Genomic DNA, 22,822 nt, shown 5'->3' with positions numbered 1-22,822 from the left:
CGCAGCCATCATACCTCCCGTTAAAGTTCAGAAACCCAGAATCCTGTTCGTTGGAAGGTTGCCAGGTGGTGGCCGACAGCCTCACAGTCGCGACTGAGTCTGCGCACTGGCCAGCTGGGACGTGAAGAGATTATACCGCGGTGAGGTGCCGTGGTCCGGCGATCAATTTCGGGTTATGGGCGCGGATCCAGGAAAAATGGGAAAGGTCAGTGTGAGAAACTGTCAAAATTAAAGACCTCTGTAGGTTAGTGATCGGACTACTACGGTGGCCCGACTGGGTCAGTCATGGGTGCCCGTAAGGGTCAGAGATAAGGGTACTAAAGGGGTTAAGTGATTGGATGTGGGAGCCTCATTGGGGGTCTGTGGTGGTTGGTGGAGGTTTGTGGGAGTCAGTGGCAGTGTTTGTGAAGATGGATTGGGAGTATTTGGGAATCAATAAATGAGGGTTCTCGATTTCTTGATTGGCAGAGTGAGTGGTGATCAGTTTATAGTGGTCTTCAGGGGTGCTTCAAAAACACTAGTTTGAACAGCATTAGAGCTCAATGTTCGGAAGCCTGAGACGGTCAGGGGTTGGAAGTTCTAAGTTCTGTTTCAGTACCTGGAAGTGATGATTGTGGTAACTTTGAGGTTAAGTGATGGGACGGGTTAATGGGCACCAGTGTTGAGAGAAATGCTTTAGGCCATCACTGATTGAAAATTCATTTAGATCATGGATGGGAGGAGGAATCTGAAGTATTAGTGGTTGGACTTTTGTAGATCAGGGAATGGAGAACACACGGATTCAATGGGGGTCAGTGATTGGGACTGTCAGTAATTGTGGGGGGAGGTGGGACTGTGGGGGTCAGCGATAGATGCTCAGTCATTGGCATATCATTGGAGATCAGTGTGGGTTCGTGATCAGGGATCTGTGTAATTCGCTGTTGGGCAATCAGAACGGATCAGCGAGCTTTGTAGTCACTGCCTAGTGGTCTTTGATGGTCATGTTTGGACATACAGGGATGTCAGTGACTACAAGAACCTTTGTTGTAGATTGGAGCACCCAAAATGTCTATGATTAGGAAGCTTAATGGGTGTTGAGAAGGATTGTGAAATTTAGAGGTTGGGGATGGGAGAGTTAAGGATTTGAGGCTGCAACCCTGCATAATGAGAGCACACTTTTCCCCTGTGACACTCTCCAGCTGATGAATAGTCAGGTCAGTTCAGTCTAGTCCCTATGCAAAACCCCACATCAAAACTCTTTGAAACCTTCTTTCTGTTTTTATTGTTCCCCACATTAGTGAAAGTGTTTTGAAAGGACCAAGTGTTAAACTTACCTGAAGTACCATGTTACTAAAAATGTGCCTTCTATTGCTTTTGCCAAGGATTTAGTGCATATTTCTTTTAATGTTTCCTTTAAGGCACTTTCTGGAAACAGTAATGACGTATCCATCTGTGACAACATCCCAAGAGTGAGTCTGGTTTCTGGAAATCTAATCTGACCTCATGGCAGCTAGGATGGATGTGACTTTGCCTGTGGTTAGAAAACAAAGTATTTACTGAGTAAGTATCTATACTGATATTGTAAAAAATTTGGTCAAAGGAACAAACTTTGAGGGTGTTTGGGAAATACTTTTATCTAGGCTTAACTTAAAAATAGTATTCTCACCACATGCATACAAAAAAGTAATTACGTGAGGTGATGGAATTGTTAACTAACCCTATTGTAGTAATTATTTTGAAATATATACGTATATCAAATCATTGTACACCTTACACAATATTATATTATATATTATATATACTATATATAAATATATATATTACAATATTGTACACCTTACACAATATTATATGTCACATACCTCAATAAGACTGGGGAAAAAATAAACTATATAAGGAAAAGAAACTGGATTTGGAAGTTACTGTGTTCTAAGAATCTTTTTGCCTTGTTCTGTATTTTTTAGGCATGACACATTTGACCTTGAATCTGTTCTTTGTAATACCCTGGTAGAATAATTCAATAAAGATAAAACCATAAAAACAAAACTGAAAGCTACTTTTAGAAACTGCTCTTCACTGAAATTAAAGTCAAATAACTGGTAATTAAGATGGGCTGAGACAAAATGGAAATAAGATTTTGACCATTAGCTTAATGAAAGGGTGAAATGCCAAAACAGTATTTTGTTTCAGAGTCTTATATTTGATCCTTATGTAGTCCTCAGACAAAGCACAATAACTATAACATCTTCTGAAACAAAGGAAGCTAACAGGTAAATATCTTTCAGAAGCCATACACATCAAGCTTTAGTTTTTTAGAGCAGATAGTCTCTTTTCAGTTGCATAGAAGCAAAGACAGATAATTGCTTTGGCGCAGAAGTCATGAGCTTGGATAAGGAGTTAGGAGTTAAGGGCATTTTCTTTTTCTCATGGCTATTTTCCTTCATCACCTATGGTGTGTTCAATACCAGGTTTGGAAACAAATAATTTTTCTCTTTAAAATCTTTAACATAAACCTTTTACTGATACATATGGAGATACACATAAATATGCAGCTCAATGAATTGTCACAAAAGGAACCCCTTTGGGTAATGTACTCAGATCAGAAAACAGAACACTGTAGCATCCTGAAAGCCTCCATGATATGCCTTCCCTGTAGCTACCCTGCTGGGAGGAACCATTCTCCCAGCTTCTAACATCACTGATTAATTTTGCCTGTTTTTGAACTCTAATGAGTTGGAACATTCATATGGGGGGGGGTAAGAAGAGGGAGGCAGTATGTGGCTGTGTGTGAAAGTTTTTTAAGTTTTAATCCAGATTATTTCATTTTATTTGTATAACAAACATTTTTCCAGATCATTAATACTCTTTTTTAAAAACTGAGGTATAACATACATAGTCAAGTATGCTTATCTTAAGGGTATAGCTCAGTGCATTTCTACATTGCGGAAAATCACGTAAACACAACCCAAGATCAAGATATACACCATCTCTACCGCCTTGAAGCCTTCTTTATGAATCAGTACCCACTGCCACCTCTGGGTCTAATATAATGGACTAATTTTGTCCATTTTTGAACTTGAATTAAATGGAATCATAGAAATAATCTGAGGGCAAAACATTCATACCATGGGGAAGTTTTGTCTGAGACTCCAAAACCAAACACCAGAACAAAATCCTGACCTGTAGCCCTCGCTTGGCCATTTGAGATTGCCTGTTTTCTGCTAGTCCCTTTAGAAGCCAAAAACATGCAGAGTGAAATGGACCCTGTGGGTTTGGAGTGGACTTGGAATAAGGAAGTTAACAAGTTGAGGATGGCTCTTCTCTGTAGATATTTGGAGGGGAATCTCAGAGCCCCCTGGTCAAAATCTCTAATTAGTTTTTTAGACAGAGACTGACTCTTGGCTGCAGAGACCTGAATTAGGCAGCATGAAATAGCCTTTATAGGGGCTACCTGCCCTGGGGCTAAGACACAATGGCTCAGCAAATGTAGTATATTCTGAAAGGAGTCTTTCTCAGGGAACCTAGAACATCTGGTAGATTTACTCCGGGGCAGAGAAGCCTCTGTCCCTCACATCCAACCTGACCTATCTGGGAAAGCAGGTGTTAGTTCATAATTTAGCCCCTTTCAACCTTACCTGAATATGTACTGAATGAGGTAACTTATAGAAAGCCTCTACAAATAGGCTTTTTAAAGTTATTTTTATCATTTATCTTTCCTGTTTTCACAGATAAGGAAACAGCCCCTCGGAGGTAAATTGTTTGGCCTAGATTCCTCTCAGTTGGTTAGAGGAATTGCTTGGTTCAGACTTCTCTCTGAGTGATTCTAAGGCTCACAGTCCTTCCAGAAGATTCCCCTGCCCCAAACCCAAAGCAAGCCATCACTCAGTTCTGTCTCCTACACAGTCCTCTGCAGGCTTCTTCCTCTTAGGCCTCAGAGAGTATTTGGGGAGGGACTGTTGGATGACTCTTACCATGAGGTCTGTTTGTCTTCAGGTTACCTGAGTGCCCGGTACTATACCTGTGGGTCCCACCACCAAGCTGACAGCAGGGCTTCATAGGACCTTGGTCAAGTCTACAGAAGGCCCTGCCTGGGGCTACAGCTGAGGGTGAGTTACTGTTGAGAGATGGAGCTGCGAGGGACTAGCAGGCCAGGTTGACGACCCTCTGGATTTGGAGAGGGGAACTTGGGACAAGAATCTCTTCTGAAGGAGGAACCTAGGTTCCAAGACCTCTTGCCAGAGCAAAGACTCCTAAGTAACAGGAAATAGCATTATCCCTGAGCCAGGGACTGAGAAAGACTCACCTTGGTGTCGCTCCTTCCAGGGACCTTCCATGGTGGGGGAAGGGTTGGTCCCAAGATTCAGAGAGATAGAAGTGAAGGGGGAAGCAGGGAAGGCCAAGTGAGATAGGCATGTTTTTTCAAGGGAAGGAGACATTGGTTCAACACAGTACATTCTGCCATTTTGTAGCATGCGATGTAGCCAGCCCACTCCCTTACTCTTACTAGCACTTCTGGGCTCGAAGTTGCTGCCTTGTCATTTTTGCCACCTCACCTGGCCTCTGGGAGTATGGGGAGTTCACTTCATCCTGACTAAGGGGCAGAAAAGTCCCTGGATTCTCAGTGATGGTGGCAGCAGACCTACTATAGCTCTAGATTTTTTTTAAATTAAACTTTATTTGGAAAATTTGCAGGGATATTACTGTCAGCTTTTATATATCCTTCATCTACATTCACCCAGATAAACGCTTACACTCTCATGCTGTGTCTGTATATGTATATATATGTTATATTATAAACATATATTATTTTTACCCTTCTCAAGTATTTGAGAATAAGTTACAGACGTGATGCTCCTTTACCCCGAAATACTTAGGTGTGCATTTCCCAAGAATGAGAGCATTTTCCTATATAACCATAGTGCAATTTTCAAAATCAGGCAGTTAACACAGTGATTTAATACCATTATCTAATCCACAGTCCATATTCAGATGTGAACCAATAATGTCATTTCATAGCAACATTTTTTCATTCCAGAATCCAGTTCAGGATCACAGACTACCTTTAGTTGACATATCCGTTTAGTCTCCTTTAATGGGAATTAGTTCCTCAGTCTTTTTGTCTCTCATGAAGTCAACATTTTTGAAGAGTACAGGCCAGTTATTTTGTATTACTGTCACTCACATGATTTTGTTTGGTGGTTCTTCATGATTACATTCAAGTATGCATTTTGGGCAGAATATCACAGGAGGGATGTTATGCCCGTCACAGTGCATCATATCAGGGGGCACATGACTTGGGTCCCATCACTTGTGATGTTAACTAATCACTTGGTTAAAGTGATGTCTGCCAGGTTTCTCTAGGGCAGAGTTAAAATTTTTCATTTTATAACTAATAAATATTGGGGGGGGCGGATGTTTAGATACTATATAAATATCCTGTTTTTCTTTTTTTTTTTTAAAGATTTTATTTATTTATTTGACAGAGAGACAGCGAGAGAGGGAACACAAAGAGGGGGAGTGGGAGAGGAAGAAGCAGGCTCCCAGCGGATGAGCCCGATATGGCACTCGATCCCAGGCCCCTGGGATCACACCCTGAGCTGAAGGCAGACGCTTAATGACTGAGCCACCCAGGTTCCCCAATATCCTGTTTTTCATCCAGCTCTTACCAGTGGTTTCTCATCCGCTGATGCTGCCATCTCATTTAAAGGTGAAGGAAAGGAGTGACTTTGCCAGGTCACAGAGCCAGGGCCAGAACACAGGCCTCTGGACACACATTCGCTAGCATGTTTGCCACAACAGCACTCAGCTGGCACCTTGCAGCCATGGAGAGATCAGGCCAAAGCAAGCAGCTAAGTCCAGAAGCATGAGGGAGGGAGCGTACTCTTTTAGAGAATCGAATAGTTATCCAAAGCTGGATTAACTGCCCCAGCCTGCTGGGTCCCAGGCCTTTCCTGCCAGCTCAGTCCCTGGTGGACAGTTCAGTTCTTTCAGAGAGCCCCCTCCCCCTTTTAAAGCCCTCCCGTGGGTTCCCTCATGAGGAAAAAAGGCAGTGGAACAGGGATATGTAAATAATGAAGCGTGTGTGTGTGTTTCAGTTATAGATTAGAGTAAGAAACATTCTGCCACCCAAATCAAAGCACTAATAACATTTTATTGTTATTGTTATTGTTCTAAAGCTTTTCTACACATATATATTTTAAATAATGGGATTGCAGCGATTTTTTTAACTTGAGGTGTAACGTGCATAGAGAACAGCATGTAGCTTAATGAATAGTTCTATATGTGCATACTCATGTACCCACCACCCAGATCATAATAGAGAACATTTCCATCACCCCAAAGCCTTTTCCCACTCCCCCCAAGCAATGCCTAGTCATAGCTATCACATAGGTTAGGGTTGTCTGTTTCTGACCTTCATATAAATGAAATTCAAACAGTAGATCATACTTTTTCTTAACTACTTTTTTGACTTACTGGTATAACTTCATTACTATATTATTTAAGCAAAGAAGTATCTGTATTTTGCTTAACATTCAAGGAAATCACTTTTTTTTATTTCTTCTATAGAAGAGACAGGAATCTAAGTAATCTTAATACCATTAAGACAAATTCATTGTTAAATCTCGTGAGCAGGATGTTCCTGGAAATGTTCCATATCCTGATTGTGTAGGAGTTATGTGGGGGAATGAATACATTTGTGAAAACTCATCGAATTATACAATTAAACTGGATTCATTCGTTATATGTAAATTATACCTCAGTAAAGAAAAAAAATCTTTTAAAAGGCATAATAAGCTCACTGCTCAGTCCTGATAGCTAAATGTCTGTTTTACACTAACTGTGCTGTATGAGTCATGCTTTCTGACCTGTACAATATTTCAAAGCATTTTCATACAATTAAGAGATAGTGGATATTTATTATCCACTGAGAAAAGTAAATCATTAACTCATTTAGCACTATAGTGTTATGAATGTTTCCATATGTGTACCCTCACATACCCACCATCCAAATCATGACGGAGAATATTTCCAGCACTTTTTTTTTCTTAATCTTTCCAGCACTTTAGAATCATTTCCTTTTTCAAAAGATGATTTATCAATAGATTAGTGAGAAAAAAAACTTCCGTAAAACAAAGCTAGAAGAATGTATTCATTTTGAAAGATTTTTTTCCCCTTGAATCTGGTGTCTTCTGCTAATCACTAAACTGACTGGAAGCTTTTAGAAGATATGGCCAGTTTTCCAAAATGGTTGAACCAAATTACAGTCCCATCAGCCATGCGTGACAGCTCTTGTCACTCCTGAATGTGGATTTTTAATTCCAGGCCATAGATTATTGGCACAGTATTTTTAGACCTCTTTATAAAGTTTCTTACTTCTGGGAGTGAAAAACCTAAACATTCTGTATTCATTTTTTGTACCAATTTAGTTCCACATTTCCTAATGTGTGGATGTTTTGGAAACTGGGAGCCTCCATGTTCTAGTAGTCCTATTTAATTACAGTACCAATTATTTTAAGAGAAAAATGTTACTATGGTGATTTTTGAATTTCACTGCAAATTCATAGTTTTTATAGGCTAAAAGTTCATGAACATATGCATTCATTTGGAATTACTGGACCATGAAATGTTCATGTTTAGCTTTGGTAGATATGGCCAGTTTGCTCCTCCTCCTCCTCCTCACATGGTTAGAGCCCTAGAGACTGGCTCCTCTGTCCCCTTACCAGGACCCATCACTGAAGAAGTGTCTTTGCTTTCTGGACTCAGGATTACAGGGGTACTTCCTGTGTTGTTTGCCCCAGATGTGGACTCAGCCATTTTCCAAGGAGCTCTAGTTCCTTTTTTAGTGAAATTAGTGGAAGAGATTAGAATCTGGGCCCTAGCAGGTTTTTGCAGTTACAGTGACACAGCCAGAGAAGATAAAAGTTTTAAAATCATGAGTTATCCCATTGATGATTTTACCATTAAACATTCAAGTACGTCATAAAATATTTACACTTGTAAACTATGATTTACCTTTTCTCTGTTATAATTTAAGCCACATAGTTATCTCTTTAATTAAACATCTTAATTAAAAATAACAGTTGCTTGTTCTCATCTGTTGAAAATTATTTTTTAACAACAACACTTAATAATATGCTGAATGAATAACAAGGTTTAGCCTTTCAGTAATCATTCATACCATTAGTGTATGTTAAGTATGTAAGTACTTACACCATTAGTGTAAGTAACCATTAGTTTTGCTAATGTTATATAGTTATTTTATTTTGCTTTGAGTTCTTTGTAATAAGTTACAAAAGCCTTTTTTAGTAGATACTTTTTTAAATGATAATATAGAAAAAGCATCCCAAATAAAGGATTTCATAAACACCGGGAGATGAACAAGTACATCTTTCAAAGTAGATAAAGGCAAAACCCAAGCCTTTTTTTTTTTGCCTTTAAGAGAAAATGTATTGTTCTTCAGGGATGATCCCACTCAGAGCATGAATGTGGCTCCATCTCCCATGGGGCCAGTTATTTAAGTTTTGAAGATTTTGTTTTTTAAAAAATTTTTTCTTCTTACTTGGTAGCAGCTTTTACTTCCTAGGAGGTCTGTTTTATTCATTCACATTCTGAATTGAATGGCACCATATTTTTTCTTCTACCACGGTGATTTAAAGCATGGGTTATTGTACAAGATTTACATAGGGACTTTGCAAGTTCCGAGACGGGCCTGGTCCCTCACAGCTCTGTTCTCTCTTTCTCCATCCTCCTCCCCCCAGTCTCTATCTTCACAGGACTCAAATCTTTTTCCAAGAACAGCAGAAAATGATTGAGTACCAGGTAAGTGTGACATAAAGTAGCCGTTTCCCTTCTTGGGAAACTGTTCTAGAAAAAATATGTGCGTTTCAAGCATATATACTTTATCACAGGCTGGGTTCTCAGAAAACAAACTTGGAGATGGGAGATTAGCACAGAGAAGGTTTACTAGGGAGACTCTTGGAGCACCTATAAGGAGTGGAGGAAGGAGGATTAGGCAGAGAGAGTTAAACAGAGGCACCAGCTGACCTTCCAAGATGTTTTGGAGTTGGGATGGCCCTTGCTGTTGTCCTGAATGGAGGGAAGCGGGGGGCCTTTATAGTCTGAAATCAACCAGTCACTGGTTGTAGGCTGCCCATGGAGGGGACATAAGTTTGGGTTGGTAGCTCCCTTTGACCAGGGGCACCTTGCAAAAGGTCTCAAGCCTGCAGTAGCCAGTCTTCTCCTAGCAGCTGGGAGAAATACCTCGGTCCTTCAGGGGGATTTGGGTGGAACACCACAGCTTCTGTCTACACGTAGATACAATTGTACATACTACTCTACCCCCTTTTTTCCCCAATTAAAATATCCTAGAGATTGTACATATTAGTACTTGGGATCACACTATTTTTTTAGCAAGGTACATAATGCTCCATCATACATGTGGAATATGACTGATATAACTAGTCCCCCATTTTATGACATCCAGGTAATTTCCAAATTTGATATTACAAGGAGTGATGCAAGGAACATTCTTTGTTGGAATACAGATGTACAAAACAGTCAAACAAGGGTCATTAACTGTAGTCTTCCTGGTGGCCTAGCAAAAAGGCAAACACAGACAGCCCATGATTTGCATTGGCCATAGGATAGAAACTTGCTGTTATTTCTAAGAGAAAACTAGCTTTTCAAGTCACTTTCTAAAGATATTTCCCTGAGGGGGACTTCTTATGGCTAAGGTAGAGCAACACTACTCCATGTGGTCCCAGGACATGGGCTTCTCCTGGGAGCTTATTAGACATACAGAATGGCAGGCCCCACCCCAAACCTGCTCGAATCAGGTTATTTGAGGGTGGAGCCTGGGAATTTGTGTTTAACAAGGTCTCGGTGATCCTTATGCTCTTGTAAGTGTGAGAAGCACTGACATAGAGGACAAAATTCTTACTGATAACTAACAAATGCAAAAGCATGTTTTCTACAGTGGTTCAGTTCTTCCCTTGGAGTTGAGTATTGCCCCACAGAACTGGATTTCGAGGTGATCATGACTTAGCTTCTCAATGATGCGATAGTGTTTTCTATCTGTGTCAGAGTTGCTATCTGTGTCAGAATTGCAGGAAGTTTTAACTCCTCTGTGCTTTGCAGCCACATATGTAATGGAATAAAATGCTAAAGTACAGTTCGAGGAAAGTGAAAATACAAATATTATTTATTTTCAAAGGGAGCAAGCAGGAAGTTTCCTCCATGTTTATGGAAGTCCTGATTTTGGTCCAGGGTATCTGTGTCCTTGATCTAGACTGAGGAACAGATGAGCTGTCCATTGTTTAAATTACTGTCATTCCCTTAACTGTCTTTATTAGTTTGGCAGCAAACAGTGAACATCTTATTCCCCACCAAGATCTTATGATGGGTAGGTTCCTGAGTTCCAACATTTACACATCCTTGGAGGCCTCCCTCTAGCAGGGACATCTCTTTCTGGAGACCAATCCTCTCCCCTTTCCCCTATGTTTTCCCTTGTCCCTACAATCATTGTCAGTGCCTCCAACCCTAGAAACCATCACCACTTCCAAACCGACAAAGTCCTTTCCTTTCTCCTTTGGCCTCCTTCATCTCCTCTAATGACATCCTGCTCTTGATGTTTCCATATCCTGTTTCTTACTCTTTCTTGAGTCCAGCATCCTCTCTCCCCACTTTACTAAAGCGTTTCTGGCCAAGGGCCCAGGTGACTTTGCTGAGGCTGAAATCAGAAGATGCTTTTTGATTGTTCTGCTAAATGAGACTGTACCTTTTGCCCCCTTCTTCTGTGCAGAAGGCAACAGCATATACAGGGTAAGAGCACAGACTTGGAACCTGACTGCTGAGTTTGAATCCCAGACCTTGCCATCTGCCCAGCCATCTCTGCCTTTTGGAATGTTCAGTGATATCTTAATTTATATCATAATTTACTATCACTGAATATAAGTATTATTATTGGTATGGTTGGATTTGTATCTATCTTTTTAGTATTTGGTTTTCTGTTTGTCCCATGTGCTTTTTTTCTCCTCTATTTCTTCTCTTCTCTTCTATGTGTGTTTATGTGGATTAAATGAATATTTTTTGGAATTCGTTTACTTCATATAATTCAATATACCTCTTTGGACTATAATTTTAGTAGTTACTCTAGGGATACAATATACATCCTTAACTTTTCAGTCTGCTTAGAGTTACCGCTGTACCACTTGACATGGAATGCAAGAAACTCACCACTTACCAAATAGAATGTGCTTTTTACACACACCTCTCCCTTGATAGATTTTCCATTGTCTTAAAGTCCATCATCTCATCACTCATCACATCACTCCATCATCTCATCACATAATCCTCCTGTTACTGATAGCCTTGCAGCCCTTAAAGTCACTGTTCTGCCCCCATACCTCTGTTCATTGCTGCTCCCTCTGCAAGGATTGCAGTTTCTCCATCTTTCTATAGAGAAGACTCAGCTCCACATGTCCCCTAGCTCTGAAGCCTTGCTAGACCTTGAAACATTTAATGGACCATTCACACTTTTCCACATACTGTAACCTAGATGTCCTGCCACCATAGCTTGTATACTTTCATCTGGATGGCTTTACATATTGCTTTCTGCCAGGCTGTGAGCTCCTTGAGGTCAGGAACCATCCATGACTGTGTCTCCAGCAACAAGCACTGGGTTACACACAGCAGGTCTTCAGTCAATATATGTTGACTCACTCAGCCATCAGAAAGAATGACTACCCAACATTTGCAGCAACATGAACGGGACTGGAGGAGATTATGCTAAGTGAGATAAGTCAAGCAGAGAAAGACAATTTTCATATGGTTTCACTCATTTGTGGAACATAAGGAATAGCAGGGAAATCAGTAGGAGAAGGAAGGGAAGAATGAAGGGGGGGTAAACAGAAAGGGGAATGAACTGCAAGAGACTATGGACTCTGGGAAACAAACTGAGGGTTTCAGAGGGGAGGGGAGTGGGGGGATGGGCTAGCCTGCTGATGGGTATTAAGGAGGGCACATATTGCATGGAGCACTGGGTGTTATACGCAAACAATGAGTCATGGAACACTACATCAAAAACTAATGATGTACTGTATGGTGACTAACATAACATAATAAAAAAATTAAAAAAAATATATGTTGACTCAAAGTGTATATGACAGTGGGTCCTGATGTGATCGTTATTTTCCCTACCGTATATAGCCCGAAGTCAGGAATGTAAAAGGCATCCTACATAGATAAATGATCATGATAAGCTCTGACCTAGAAACATAAAAACTCCATACCATTCATCCCTGGCTGCATTTTCCCATATGACTCAATGTCATTTCATCCTCAGCAGAGACCTGTATCCTTCAAAGACGTGGTAGTGGGCTTCACTCAAGAGGAGTGGCACAGACTGAATCCTGCTCAGAGGGCATTGTACCGGGATGTGATGCTGGAAACCTACAGCAACCTTGTCTCAGTGGGTAAGAACAGCTCCGCCACACAATCTAGATTATGCCTGAATGACCGCCTTTCCTTTTTCAGTTGCTAAAAGTAACTGAGGTACCTAGAGCCTCTGAAGGACTAAATACTTCCTATGTGCCAGACACTATTTCAGCCACTTTTAAAATATTAACTTATTTAATTCTCCTAAGAGCCTTATGAGGTAGGTACTATTAGTACCACTATTTTACACATTTGGAAACAGAGGCGGATGGGTGAAGTAACTTGCCCAGTGTCACTCACCTAGTACATATAGAGCCAGAGTAGGATTTGAACCCCAGCAGTCTGGCTGCACAGTCTGCATTCCTAACTCTTACACTGTGCTGCCTCAGTGAGTTTGGCTTGAGGTTCAGTGGTCCTGGGTTACTAATTCCTTTTGGGTTCTGGACAAGCTGTGTGTACAGTCTTCTCCCAAGTACAATGTCTGTTGTGCAGCCTTTAATGCTGCCTGAGTGGCCCTGAAGACCAAGGAGCTCAGCCCAAGGCCTGGATCATTTCCCTGGAACAGGTTATGAAGGCACTAAACCATATGTGATCCTCAAGCTGGAGCAGGAAGAAGCACCATGGATTTGTGAGGCAGCATGCTCAGGCTGCCACTGTCAGGGTAAGTATAAATCCAGCAAAAGAGGTACTATGGGAGGCTGGCACCTTTGGGATTTTGTTCAGAGTCCAGCTCTCAAAAGCCTTAGAGCTTTGTAAGCAGCTGGAGACATTTCTCTGAGAGCTTTAGGCTTCTTGATAATCCTTCAACCTCCATGCACCCCACCTCCCTTATCCAGGTGTTCCTTCTCCTCCTCATCTCACCTCTCCCTGTGTTCTTGTTCCATTGCCCTTTCTCCAGAATCCTTGGTCTCTGTTAAGGTTTTCAGTACACCTTCTCTTCACATTCAGGCATTCTTACAAATAAGCTTCTGTTATTCTCCCGCTCCTGCTGTTCCCTATTTCTGGTTCTCACAGTTTCCAGGTAAAATGCCCCAGACCTGCCCGCCATACCCACACTCTCACTTCCCCTCCTTTCCTTAATCCCTTAAGTTATCCCTTAGTCCTTTAGTTTCCTTAAGTCCAAGAGGAAGAAGTATTAAATTTCAGGAAACCAAGGGCAGTAAAACACATGACTGAGCTTGGCCCATCTTAACCACTTTCATTTAACATTCAGAATAACTGTCCGTCTCCCATCAGCTCTGTAAAATATCCCAACAATACCCATGGTACCTCAAGTGTTAGTAACCTATTCTTAAGGATGCCTCTGAACTTCTACTTCTCCACAAGAGTCATGGGCTTAGCAAGAATAGTCACTGCTATCTGTTCCCACATCTATTTATGTTACTTACACTGGTGTTGGAATCACATAATTAAATATTACATGAACTCCAAAAACATTCAGATCATTTTTTATGCTTCTCCCCAAAATGATGTCTCTGAAATTATCACCATCCACCATTGATCCACCTTGGTTGTAGTAGTAGCAGCAACAGCACTAGAATTATCAGCCAACACTCAGTGTGTGCTCACTCTATGCCAGATTTATTTGCAGCCATTTACATATATCATTTCATTCAGTCCTTACAACACCTGTGAGATATCCAACCTTTATTACCCCACTTACAAATGAAACAATCACAAAAAAGTTAGGAAACTTATCTAAGAACATACAGCAAAGTAAGGGACTGAACAGAGATTTGAGCCCATGTGGTCAGATTTCAGAACCAGTACCCTTAACCATCATATTCTGGTGCCCTCTCGGATGTATTTTGCTTCATTAAACTATGCTTATCAACCTTTCTGAAACCAAAGTAACCTGGCTATCATCTGCCTTTCTTTTCCCTCTTTTAAGAGCCACACATTGAATAGCAAGGTGCTATATGACACCTCAGTAACAGGATTGACAAACTACAGCCTAGAGTTTGGCCACCTGATTTTATGAATAAAGTTTTATTGGAACACAGCCATGCCCTTACATTTACATACTGTCTATGTTCCCCAAATACAGTGGGAGAGTTGAGTAATTTTGACTGAGACCACATGGCCCACAAAGCCTAAAATTTACTCTCTGGCCCTTTAAGAACATATTTGCCAACCACTGCTCTACAATATCCCATCTTCTTCAAAATTATTTCTTTGTATACTCTATGACATATTCCATTTCATTTGTGCCAGTGTTTTGAATCTTCTCTACTCATACAACACCCTTCCCTGCATCTAGTTATGGTTCATGCTTTCTGTTCATATACTGTGCATTGTTTAAATTCTTAGGGTATTTCTCAAGTAATTTTATTCTAGATCATAATAATAGAATAAAGAAAGATTTGCTGTATTTTCTCCAGAAAACATTTCTCAAGTTAATGTCCAGAGGAAAAGACAAGACATGATTTTGAAACAAGGTGCATTCATCAGGAAGAAAACATTGCCCAAGGAAAGAAGCCATGAAAACAATAAGTTTAGGAAAATATCATCTCTGAGCACTAATCTTTTTTCTTCAATTCAAAACCCTAGTAACTGGGACCCCTGTGGAAAGAGTGTGAACCATAATTTAGATTTGATTGGTTTTAAGAGAAACTGTTCAAAAAAACAAGATGAGTGCTGTGGATGTGGGAAATTGTTACAGCATACAAACCATGATAGAAGACCTAATGGAGAAAAACTCTGGGAATGCAGTCATTGTGAGAAAGCTTTCAGCCACAACCCAGCACTTATGTATAAACCAGCAGTAACCAATTCTCTTGTATACAAACGTAAGAGGGTTCCACCTACAGAGAAACCCCATGTCTGTAGTGAGTGTGGGAAAGCCTTCTGCTACAAGTCTGAATTCATTCGGCATCAGAGAAGTCACACTGGAGAGAAACCATATGGATGCACCGACTGTGGGAAAGCCTTTTCACATAAGTCAACCCTCATTAAACATCAGCGAATTCACACTGGGGTAAGACCCTTTGAATGCTTTTTTTGTGGGAAAGCCTTCACTCAGAAGTCACACCGCAGAGAACATCAAAGAACACATACTGGAGAGAGACCCTTTGTGTGCAGTGAATGTGGGAAATCATTTGGTGAGAAGTCATATCTCAATGTACATCGAAAAATACACACAGGAGAAAGACCATATCGTTGCAGAGAATGTGGGAAATCCTTCAGCCAAAAGTCATGCCTCAACAAACATTGGAGAACTCATACAGGAGAAAAACCCTATGGATGCAGTGAATGTGGCAAAGCTTTTTATCAGAAGCCAAACCTCAGTAGACATCAGAAAATTCATGCCAGAAAGAATGCCTATAGGAATTAAAACCTGATAATTGTGAGAAAGCCTTAAGCAAGGTATCCTATTTCATTATATGTGGAGGCATTCATTTTTTTAGGAGAAATCTCATTGATTTAATGAATTTGGACAAAATGTTCTACCATAAGGGAAGTCATGTTCTAATTGTGATAGAAATTTTTATACAAAGATTATAGAAAATATTTCATAAAACATAAACATGGTCACTCCAGTTTATGAAGTTTACAAATATGTTAATGGAATAACAACAGCATACAAATATATGTGAAGAGAATTGGTATATTATGGCATATTCCACAGTGAGCCACATAATAAGCATTATTTATATTTTGGAAATGTAAATGTGAATTTAATGTAAATTGTGAATATCAAGCATATGTATCACATAGTATGTAGAATGCCACTCATCAACTTTTCTACTCTAAATATCACCACTGTCTTTTAGTGTCTTAACAATATAAAAAATGATAACATTTGTTAAAGTTGAAAAGGCAAAGCTAAGGAATAGTTTCACAACCTAATATTAGATGAACAAAATACTATAAACTCCATCATTCAGCACAGCCATTATTTGACAAAAAGTAGGGTGGCCCTGGTATATTGTATAACTCTTCTATTTTCTTAGTCTTACTTAACATGCCTTGCAGCAAATTAGTAGGAAAGACACTATTTATATGAGTCTTATAATTAAGAAATGTTTCATGCAGAGACCAAAGAAGGAGAATTTTTTTTTTCTTTTTGCAAATTTAATTCAGCAACATCCACTTTTCTTCCCTATCAATTTCCCTATGAATGTCCTGGGCACTAAAACCCAAGTTGTTTCATCATTCCAGTCTTTGAAAAAAGTCTACTTCCCTGAGCTGCCATGTCATCCAAATAAAACAAATGGCCACATTGTTCAAGATTTGCCTCCCTATAAGAATGCCTGATCCGGAATGAGAAAGGAAGCAATCACATGAGCACTGGGTGTTGTGTTTAAGTGATGAATCACTAAATTCTACACGTGAAACTAACATTACACTGTATGTTAACTAACTGGAATTTAAATAAAAACTTGGGGAAAAAAGAAACATGATTAAAAAATGATAAAAGATACTTCTTACAGCTCTAGATCAACATGCTTTTAAAAGAGTAAGTAAATGTTTTTCTAGCAAAATTTAAGTTAGAAAAGTTGCAGTAAGGGGCGCCTGGGTGGCTCAGTCGTTAAGCATCTGCCTCCGGCTCAGGGCATGATCCCAGAGTCCTGGGATCGAGCCCCGCATCGGGCTCCCTGCTCTGCTGGGAGCCTGCTTCTTCCTCTCCCACTTCCCCTGCTTGTGTTCCCTCTCTTGCTGTCTGTCTCTCTCTCTGTCAAATAAATAAATAAAATCTTAAGAAAAAAAAAGTTGCAAGAAGAAGTAGAAACTTGATAGAACAATTACCATTGAAGAGTTTGGAAAAGTGATTAAAGATCTAGGATTTAAAAATGCTCCAGGCCCAGGTGATTTCATAATTAGTTTCATCTGACTTTTTTTGTGTAGGCTCCAGGTCAAGCATGCAGCCAACATGGGGCTTTAAAAATTCATGACCCTGAGATCAAGACCTGAGCTGAGATCAAGAGTCGGATGCTTAACTGACTGAGCCACCCAGGTGCCCCTCATCTAACTTTTAAAGAGTAATACTAGTGTTATTTGAAATATTTCAGCCCAGAGACTATGCTCCCCCATTTATTTTATGAAGTCAGAATAAGTTTTAACACTAAAACTAAATAAAAGTAGTGGAAAAAAGAAAACCCCAAACCAGTCTTACTCATGAATTTAGAAATAAAAACTATAATTAAAATAATAGCAAATAGAATTCAGCAGTATACCTAAAGAATGATGTATTATAATGACCAAGTAAGAATTATTCCAAGAATGCAGAGCCAATGCAGTAATAGGAAATACATCAGTTAACAGTTTGAAAGAGAAGATGCCATCAGTAGATGCTGGAAAGGTATTCAATCAAATTTTGAAAACATTTCCAATCTAATAAAATATCTTAAATTGCAATATATAGTAATCACTTAAGAGTATCTTTACCAAAACTCTATAGCATATACTATGTTAAAACCATTTTTTGAAGATTAAGAATTTAATAGTATTAGTGATAAGGGTGTTCACTGCTGTCTATTTTTACTAAATATTGTCTTGGAGTTTCCAATGAAGGCAACAAAAAATAAAATTAAATAATTGGTATAAATAATAAAAAAGGTCAAACTTTTTGCTGATAATATGACTGTATCAATAAATGAAGAGATTAGTAATTGTTTTGAGTTAAAAGATAATTTTCTGAGAAGACAGTATAGAAATATTAAAAGCTTTTTTCAGTAAACATCTAATAACTTATATGCAGTTCTTTTGGAATTACATTAAATGTCTGTGCCTTTTTTTTTTTTTTAATCTTGTGTGACATGATCTTAAAGTCCTTACGGAAGAACATTTGTTCTAACAATCTAAACAAAAAAAGTATGAAAAAGAAAATTTCATACCAGATGTCAGACTATAACATGAAGTCACTGAATTCAAATTAATAAAGTATGGGGAAAGGAACCAATAAATACATCAATGGAACAGAATAGAAAATCCTGAAATAGACCTTAGTGTATATGAACTTTCTCATATATGGAAAAGGTGGAATTTCAAATCATAGGGGAAAGGAATAGTTTATTTGAAAAGAATTCTCACTCCTGGAAACAAACTAAGGGTTTTAGAGGGGAGGAGAGTGAGGGGATGGGCTAGCCTGGTGATGGGTATTAAGGAGAGCACTGGGTGTTACATGCAAACAATGAATCATGGAACACTACATCAAAAACTAATGATGTACTGTATGGTGACTAACATAATAAAAAAATAAAAATAATTGTTACAGTTGGCTTTTAATGAAGAAAGTAAAGTTGGACTAGCCCCAACCATATAAAAAAAATCCAACTGGATTTAAGACTTAAAATTTTTAAATAATAAAGTTCTTGAAGGAAAATGAAAGGAGACTACATGTACAATCTAGGAGTTAGATTATCAACACAGGATAAAAGCTATTAAAAAATAAAAAATAGGGCACTGGGGAAGCTCTTTTAAGTCTCTAACTCTTGATCTCAGCTCAGGTCATGAGTTCAAGCCCCACACTGGGCTCCATGCTGGATATGAAGCCTACTTAAATAAAAATAAAAAATAGGAAAAAAATTGACTACGTAAAACTATGATATTTTCTGTGGCAAAAGGTGCTATCAACAATGTCAATTCATTATAATTTGGGGTGAAATATTTGCAAAGCCAATCAGAGAAGTGCTCTTCAGATTGACAGGAAAGAGATAACTCAATGGCAAAATATGGCAGAGAATGTGAATAGACAAGTTGTAAAAAGAGCAAATCCAAGTGGCTGGTGGGCCTATAAAAAAAAATGTTTAGCCTTGGTAGTTGTTGGGGAATACAGATTAAAGTCATAAAGAGATAACTGTATGTGATCAAACTGACAAATAGCAGGAATGCTTTTTGTTATCCCAGCAAAGGTTCTTATACCCCACTGGTGGAAACATTATGATTTATGTAATGATTTACAGCTCTTTCGAAAAGCAATCTGGTAACATATCTATTATAACTTAAAATACTTATGCCACTTTGGGGAATCTTCTCTTAGAAGTAAAACCCCAATACATAAAGGAGAGATGAACATGTATATTTATTATAAAATTGTTCCTACTGGCAATAAAACACTAGAATCAAAATAAATGCCCATCAATAGGGAAACTGAAAGGGGAGAGACTAATATATCCATTCCACGGAATGTTTATAAAGCCATTAAGGTGGACAAATTAAACAATGCTAGTGGACTTGAATAGAATTCCACAATGTTTTCTTGAGCAAAAAAAGTACAAGTAAGTGTGTAAAATATGAGCCTGTTTTTGCAAATCAGTGACAAAATTCCTCTAGGTGTTTGAGTGATAAACATGTATCCATATATATTTGTGTATGATTTTCTATGCATGGAGTATACATTGGGTTGGGGGGAAGTGGGTGATGCAGGTTGGTTATGAGAAAGTTAGGGAAAATGAAAACCAAATAGAAAAAAATATATAAATGAACCAAGTATGATATCTCAAATGTGTGATTAAGTAAAATTATTTGAGTGGGGAGCTAGAACTCTGCTAGTTTATGGAGATGTTTGTGGTATATTGTTAAGTGAAAAAGGCAAATTGCAGAATAATATGAATCTATTTTTTTAAAAAAAGTAAAACCCCTGTGTGTATATATATGCATGTATGTTTCTATGAACAAAGAAAAGTATGGATGGATATACAGCAAGGTGTTAATTAACATTGGTTACCTTGGTGGGGGGAAGGGAAAAATAAGCAGTTGTTTAATTTATATATCTTTGTATTGTTTTACTTGTTACAAATATATTACTTTTGTAACTTAAAAAAATAAAGGGGGGAAATGTTTCAAAATGCAGGAAGCAGTGTAAGTGTTTCTGTTTTCTGACAAGATGGCACCCTGACCTGGTCTACTGTCATTCCTCCAGCTCAGTCCTTTGGCTGTCACCAAAGTAGAAGTAAATGTCTAGGTTGTTACCTGTGCTTCTGAAGAGCAAAAGTAAATACTTTAGAAACTCCCAAGTAGAGAGAGGCTTTTTGTTTTTAATTTGAAATAATTTTTGATTTATTAAAAAGTTGCAAAAAACAGTTCTTAGTCTTCATCCAGTTTCTCCTAATGTTAACATCTTATATAATCTTAGTATAATTATCAAACCCAGGAAATTAACATTGATAGAAACTAGTAATTAAACTACAGTCCTTGCCACTGATATCTAGTCCAAGATCCAGCCCAGATCTCGTGGTGCATTTACCTGTTATTTCTCTTCAGTCTCCTCTAATTTGTGACAGTTCCTCAGTCTTTTCGTGTATTTCATGACTTAGACACTTTTTTTCTTTTTAAAGAATACTGGCCAGTTATTTTGTAGAATAGTCCTAAATTTGGGTTTGATTCAGTATTTTCTCTGATTACATTAAGGGTATGCATAAATACTACATAAGTAATGTATCCTCAGAGCATAATACCAGAGGATACACGGTGTTGATGTGTCTTGGTGATGTCACCACTGATCATATGGTTAAGATGCTCTTAGATTTCCTCATTTTAAAGGTACTATTTCTTCCTTTGTAGTTAATAAATCTCTTGGGCCAGATAATTTGCAGAGAGTTTTTTAAAAATACATTCTAGCAGGTCCTAGCTCCAGAGATTCTGTTTGATTAGCTCTGGCTAAGGCTTCAAGCATCCGTAGTAATTCTGATGGGCAGACAAGAGTGGACTTTGGATGTGGGTCACACAGCTAATCGTTAGCCCTTAAACAGAGCATCATCCTCACAGAGGAGATAGTAATGAGAAACACTGAATTATGAAATTTATGAATACTGGTCTTTAGTAACATAGGTGTGTTAGTTATCTCGTGCTACCTAACAAATTATCAGAAACTTAATAGCTTAAAGCAACACATATTTATTATCTTACAGTTTATCTGTCAGGAGTCCAGATATGGCTTAGCTAGGTCTCTGATTCAGGATCTTACAAGGCTGTAGTCAGGTATTGGCCAGAACAGTGGTCTCATCTGATCCTCAACTGGGGAAGGATCTGCTCACAAGATCACATGGTTAGACTTAGGGCCTCAGTCAGTTGCTGGCTGTGGGCCAGAGGCTACCCCCAGTCCCTTGCCATATGGGCCTCTCTGAAGTCCAGCTCTCTAGAGAGGGTAAGGGGCTGTACATGGAGTTGTTAATTGATCATGCCTATGTGAGGAAGCCTCCATAAAAATTACAACAGTATGGGGTTTGGAGAGTTTCCAGGTTGATGACATCCACACACTAGGAGGGTGACATACCCCAACTCCACAGGACAGAGAAGCTCCTGCACTTGGGAACTTCCCAGACCTAGTCCTATGGATCTTTCTGTCTGGATATTCATCTATATCCTTTATCATATCTTTTTATAATAAACTGGTAAACAGCAAGTAAACTTTTTTCTAAGTTCTGTAAGCGGCTCTAGCAAATTAATCAAATCTTAGGCGGGCATCTTGGGAACTTCCACGTTACAGCTGATGGGTCAGAAGCACATGTAACAACCTAGAATTGTAATTGCTATCTGAAGTATCCGTGGGGGTGGTGAGGAGACAGTCATGTTGGGACTGAGCCCTTAACTTATGAGACGTGGTGCTATCTCCAGGTAGTGTCAAAATTGAGTTAAATTGTAGGCCTTCAGCTGGTGTCACAGAACTGCTTAGAGTGGGGAAAATCCCCATATATTGGATGTCAGAAATTTTATGAATGTGGTAGTATTGTGAGAGTAAAGGAGAAACACGAGGAGAACAGACATTTTTCCTATATACCTTGTAAACAGCGAAGAGCCTGTTGTATTCCAGTAAAGGAACCTAAAATTTTAGTGTACATGAGAAGTGCTAGAGAATCATTTCTCTTACACTCTCAACTTCTTGTTGGTTCCACTTTACCCCAAAGATACAGACTTGGTGAAGACAAGGGCCATATGCACCCCAATGTTCATAGCAACTCTGTCCACAATAGCTAAATCGTGGAAGGAGCCTAGATGCCCTTCAACAGATGACTGGATTAAGAAGTTGTGGTCCAAATGGAATATTACTCAGCTATCAGAAAGAACGAGTTCTTAACATTTGCTGCAACATGGACCGCACTGGAGGAGATAATGCTAAGTGAAATAAGTCAAGCAGAGAAAGACAATTATCATATGATTTCTCTCATCTATGGAACGTAAGAACTAGGAAGATTGGTAGGGGAAGAAAGGGATAAAGAAAGGGGGGTAATCAGAAGGGGGAATGAAGCATGAGAGATTATGGACTCTGAGAAACAAACTGAGGGCTTCAGAGGGGAGGGGGTGGGGGAATGGGATAGGCTGGTGATGGGTAGTAAGGAGGGCACGTATTGCATGGTGCACTGGGTGTCATACACAACTGATGAATCATCGAACTTTACGTCAGAAACCAGGGATGTACTGTATGGTGACTAATAATATAATAAAAAAACATTAAAATTAAAAAAAT

General features: G+C 39.0%; 1 protein-coding gene across 3 annotated transcripts; it reads left to right on the top strand.

Annotated features, from left to right (window-relative positions):
* The first annotated feature begins 1,405 nt into the window (after positions 1-1,405).
* ZNF793 (zinc finger protein 793) lies at positions 1,406-22,568 on the top strand. Of its 3 annotated transcripts, XM_045805270.2 has the most exons (6): positions 1,406-1,539; positions 3,973-4,085; positions 8,739-8,799; positions 12,323-12,452; positions 12,980-13,075; positions 14,796-22,568. In XM_045805270.2, exons 3-6 carry the CDS (start codon positions 8,785-8,787, stop codon positions 15,746-15,748), a joined length of 1,194 nt encoding a protein of 397 aa, XP_045661226.1. In that variant the 5' UTR covers positions 1,406-1,539; positions 3,973-4,085; positions 8,739-8,784; the 3' UTR covers positions 15,749-22,568. The 3 variants fall into 3 exon arrangements, with proteins under 3 accessions (XP_045661226.1, XP_045661228.1, XP_045661225.1); XM_045805272.2 differs by lacking the exon at positions 8,739-8,799; XM_045805269.2 differs by lacking the exons at positions 1,406-1,539; positions 3,973-4,085; positions 8,739-8,799 and having other exon boundaries at positions 11,976-12,452.
* The last annotated feature ends 254 nt before the right edge of the window (positions 22,569-22,822 follow it).

This window comes from Ursus americanus, chromosome 21, assembly GCF_024610735.1.
Source record: "Ursus americanus isolate L20-20 chromosome 21, mUrsAme1.1.p, whole genome shotgun sequence".
NCBI lineage: Eukaryota > Metazoa > Chordata > Mammalia > Carnivora > Ursidae > Ursus > Ursus americanus.
The sequence above is the reverse complement of the archived record's forward strand: the minus strand, read 5'-3'. Positions and strand labels throughout refer to the sequence as shown.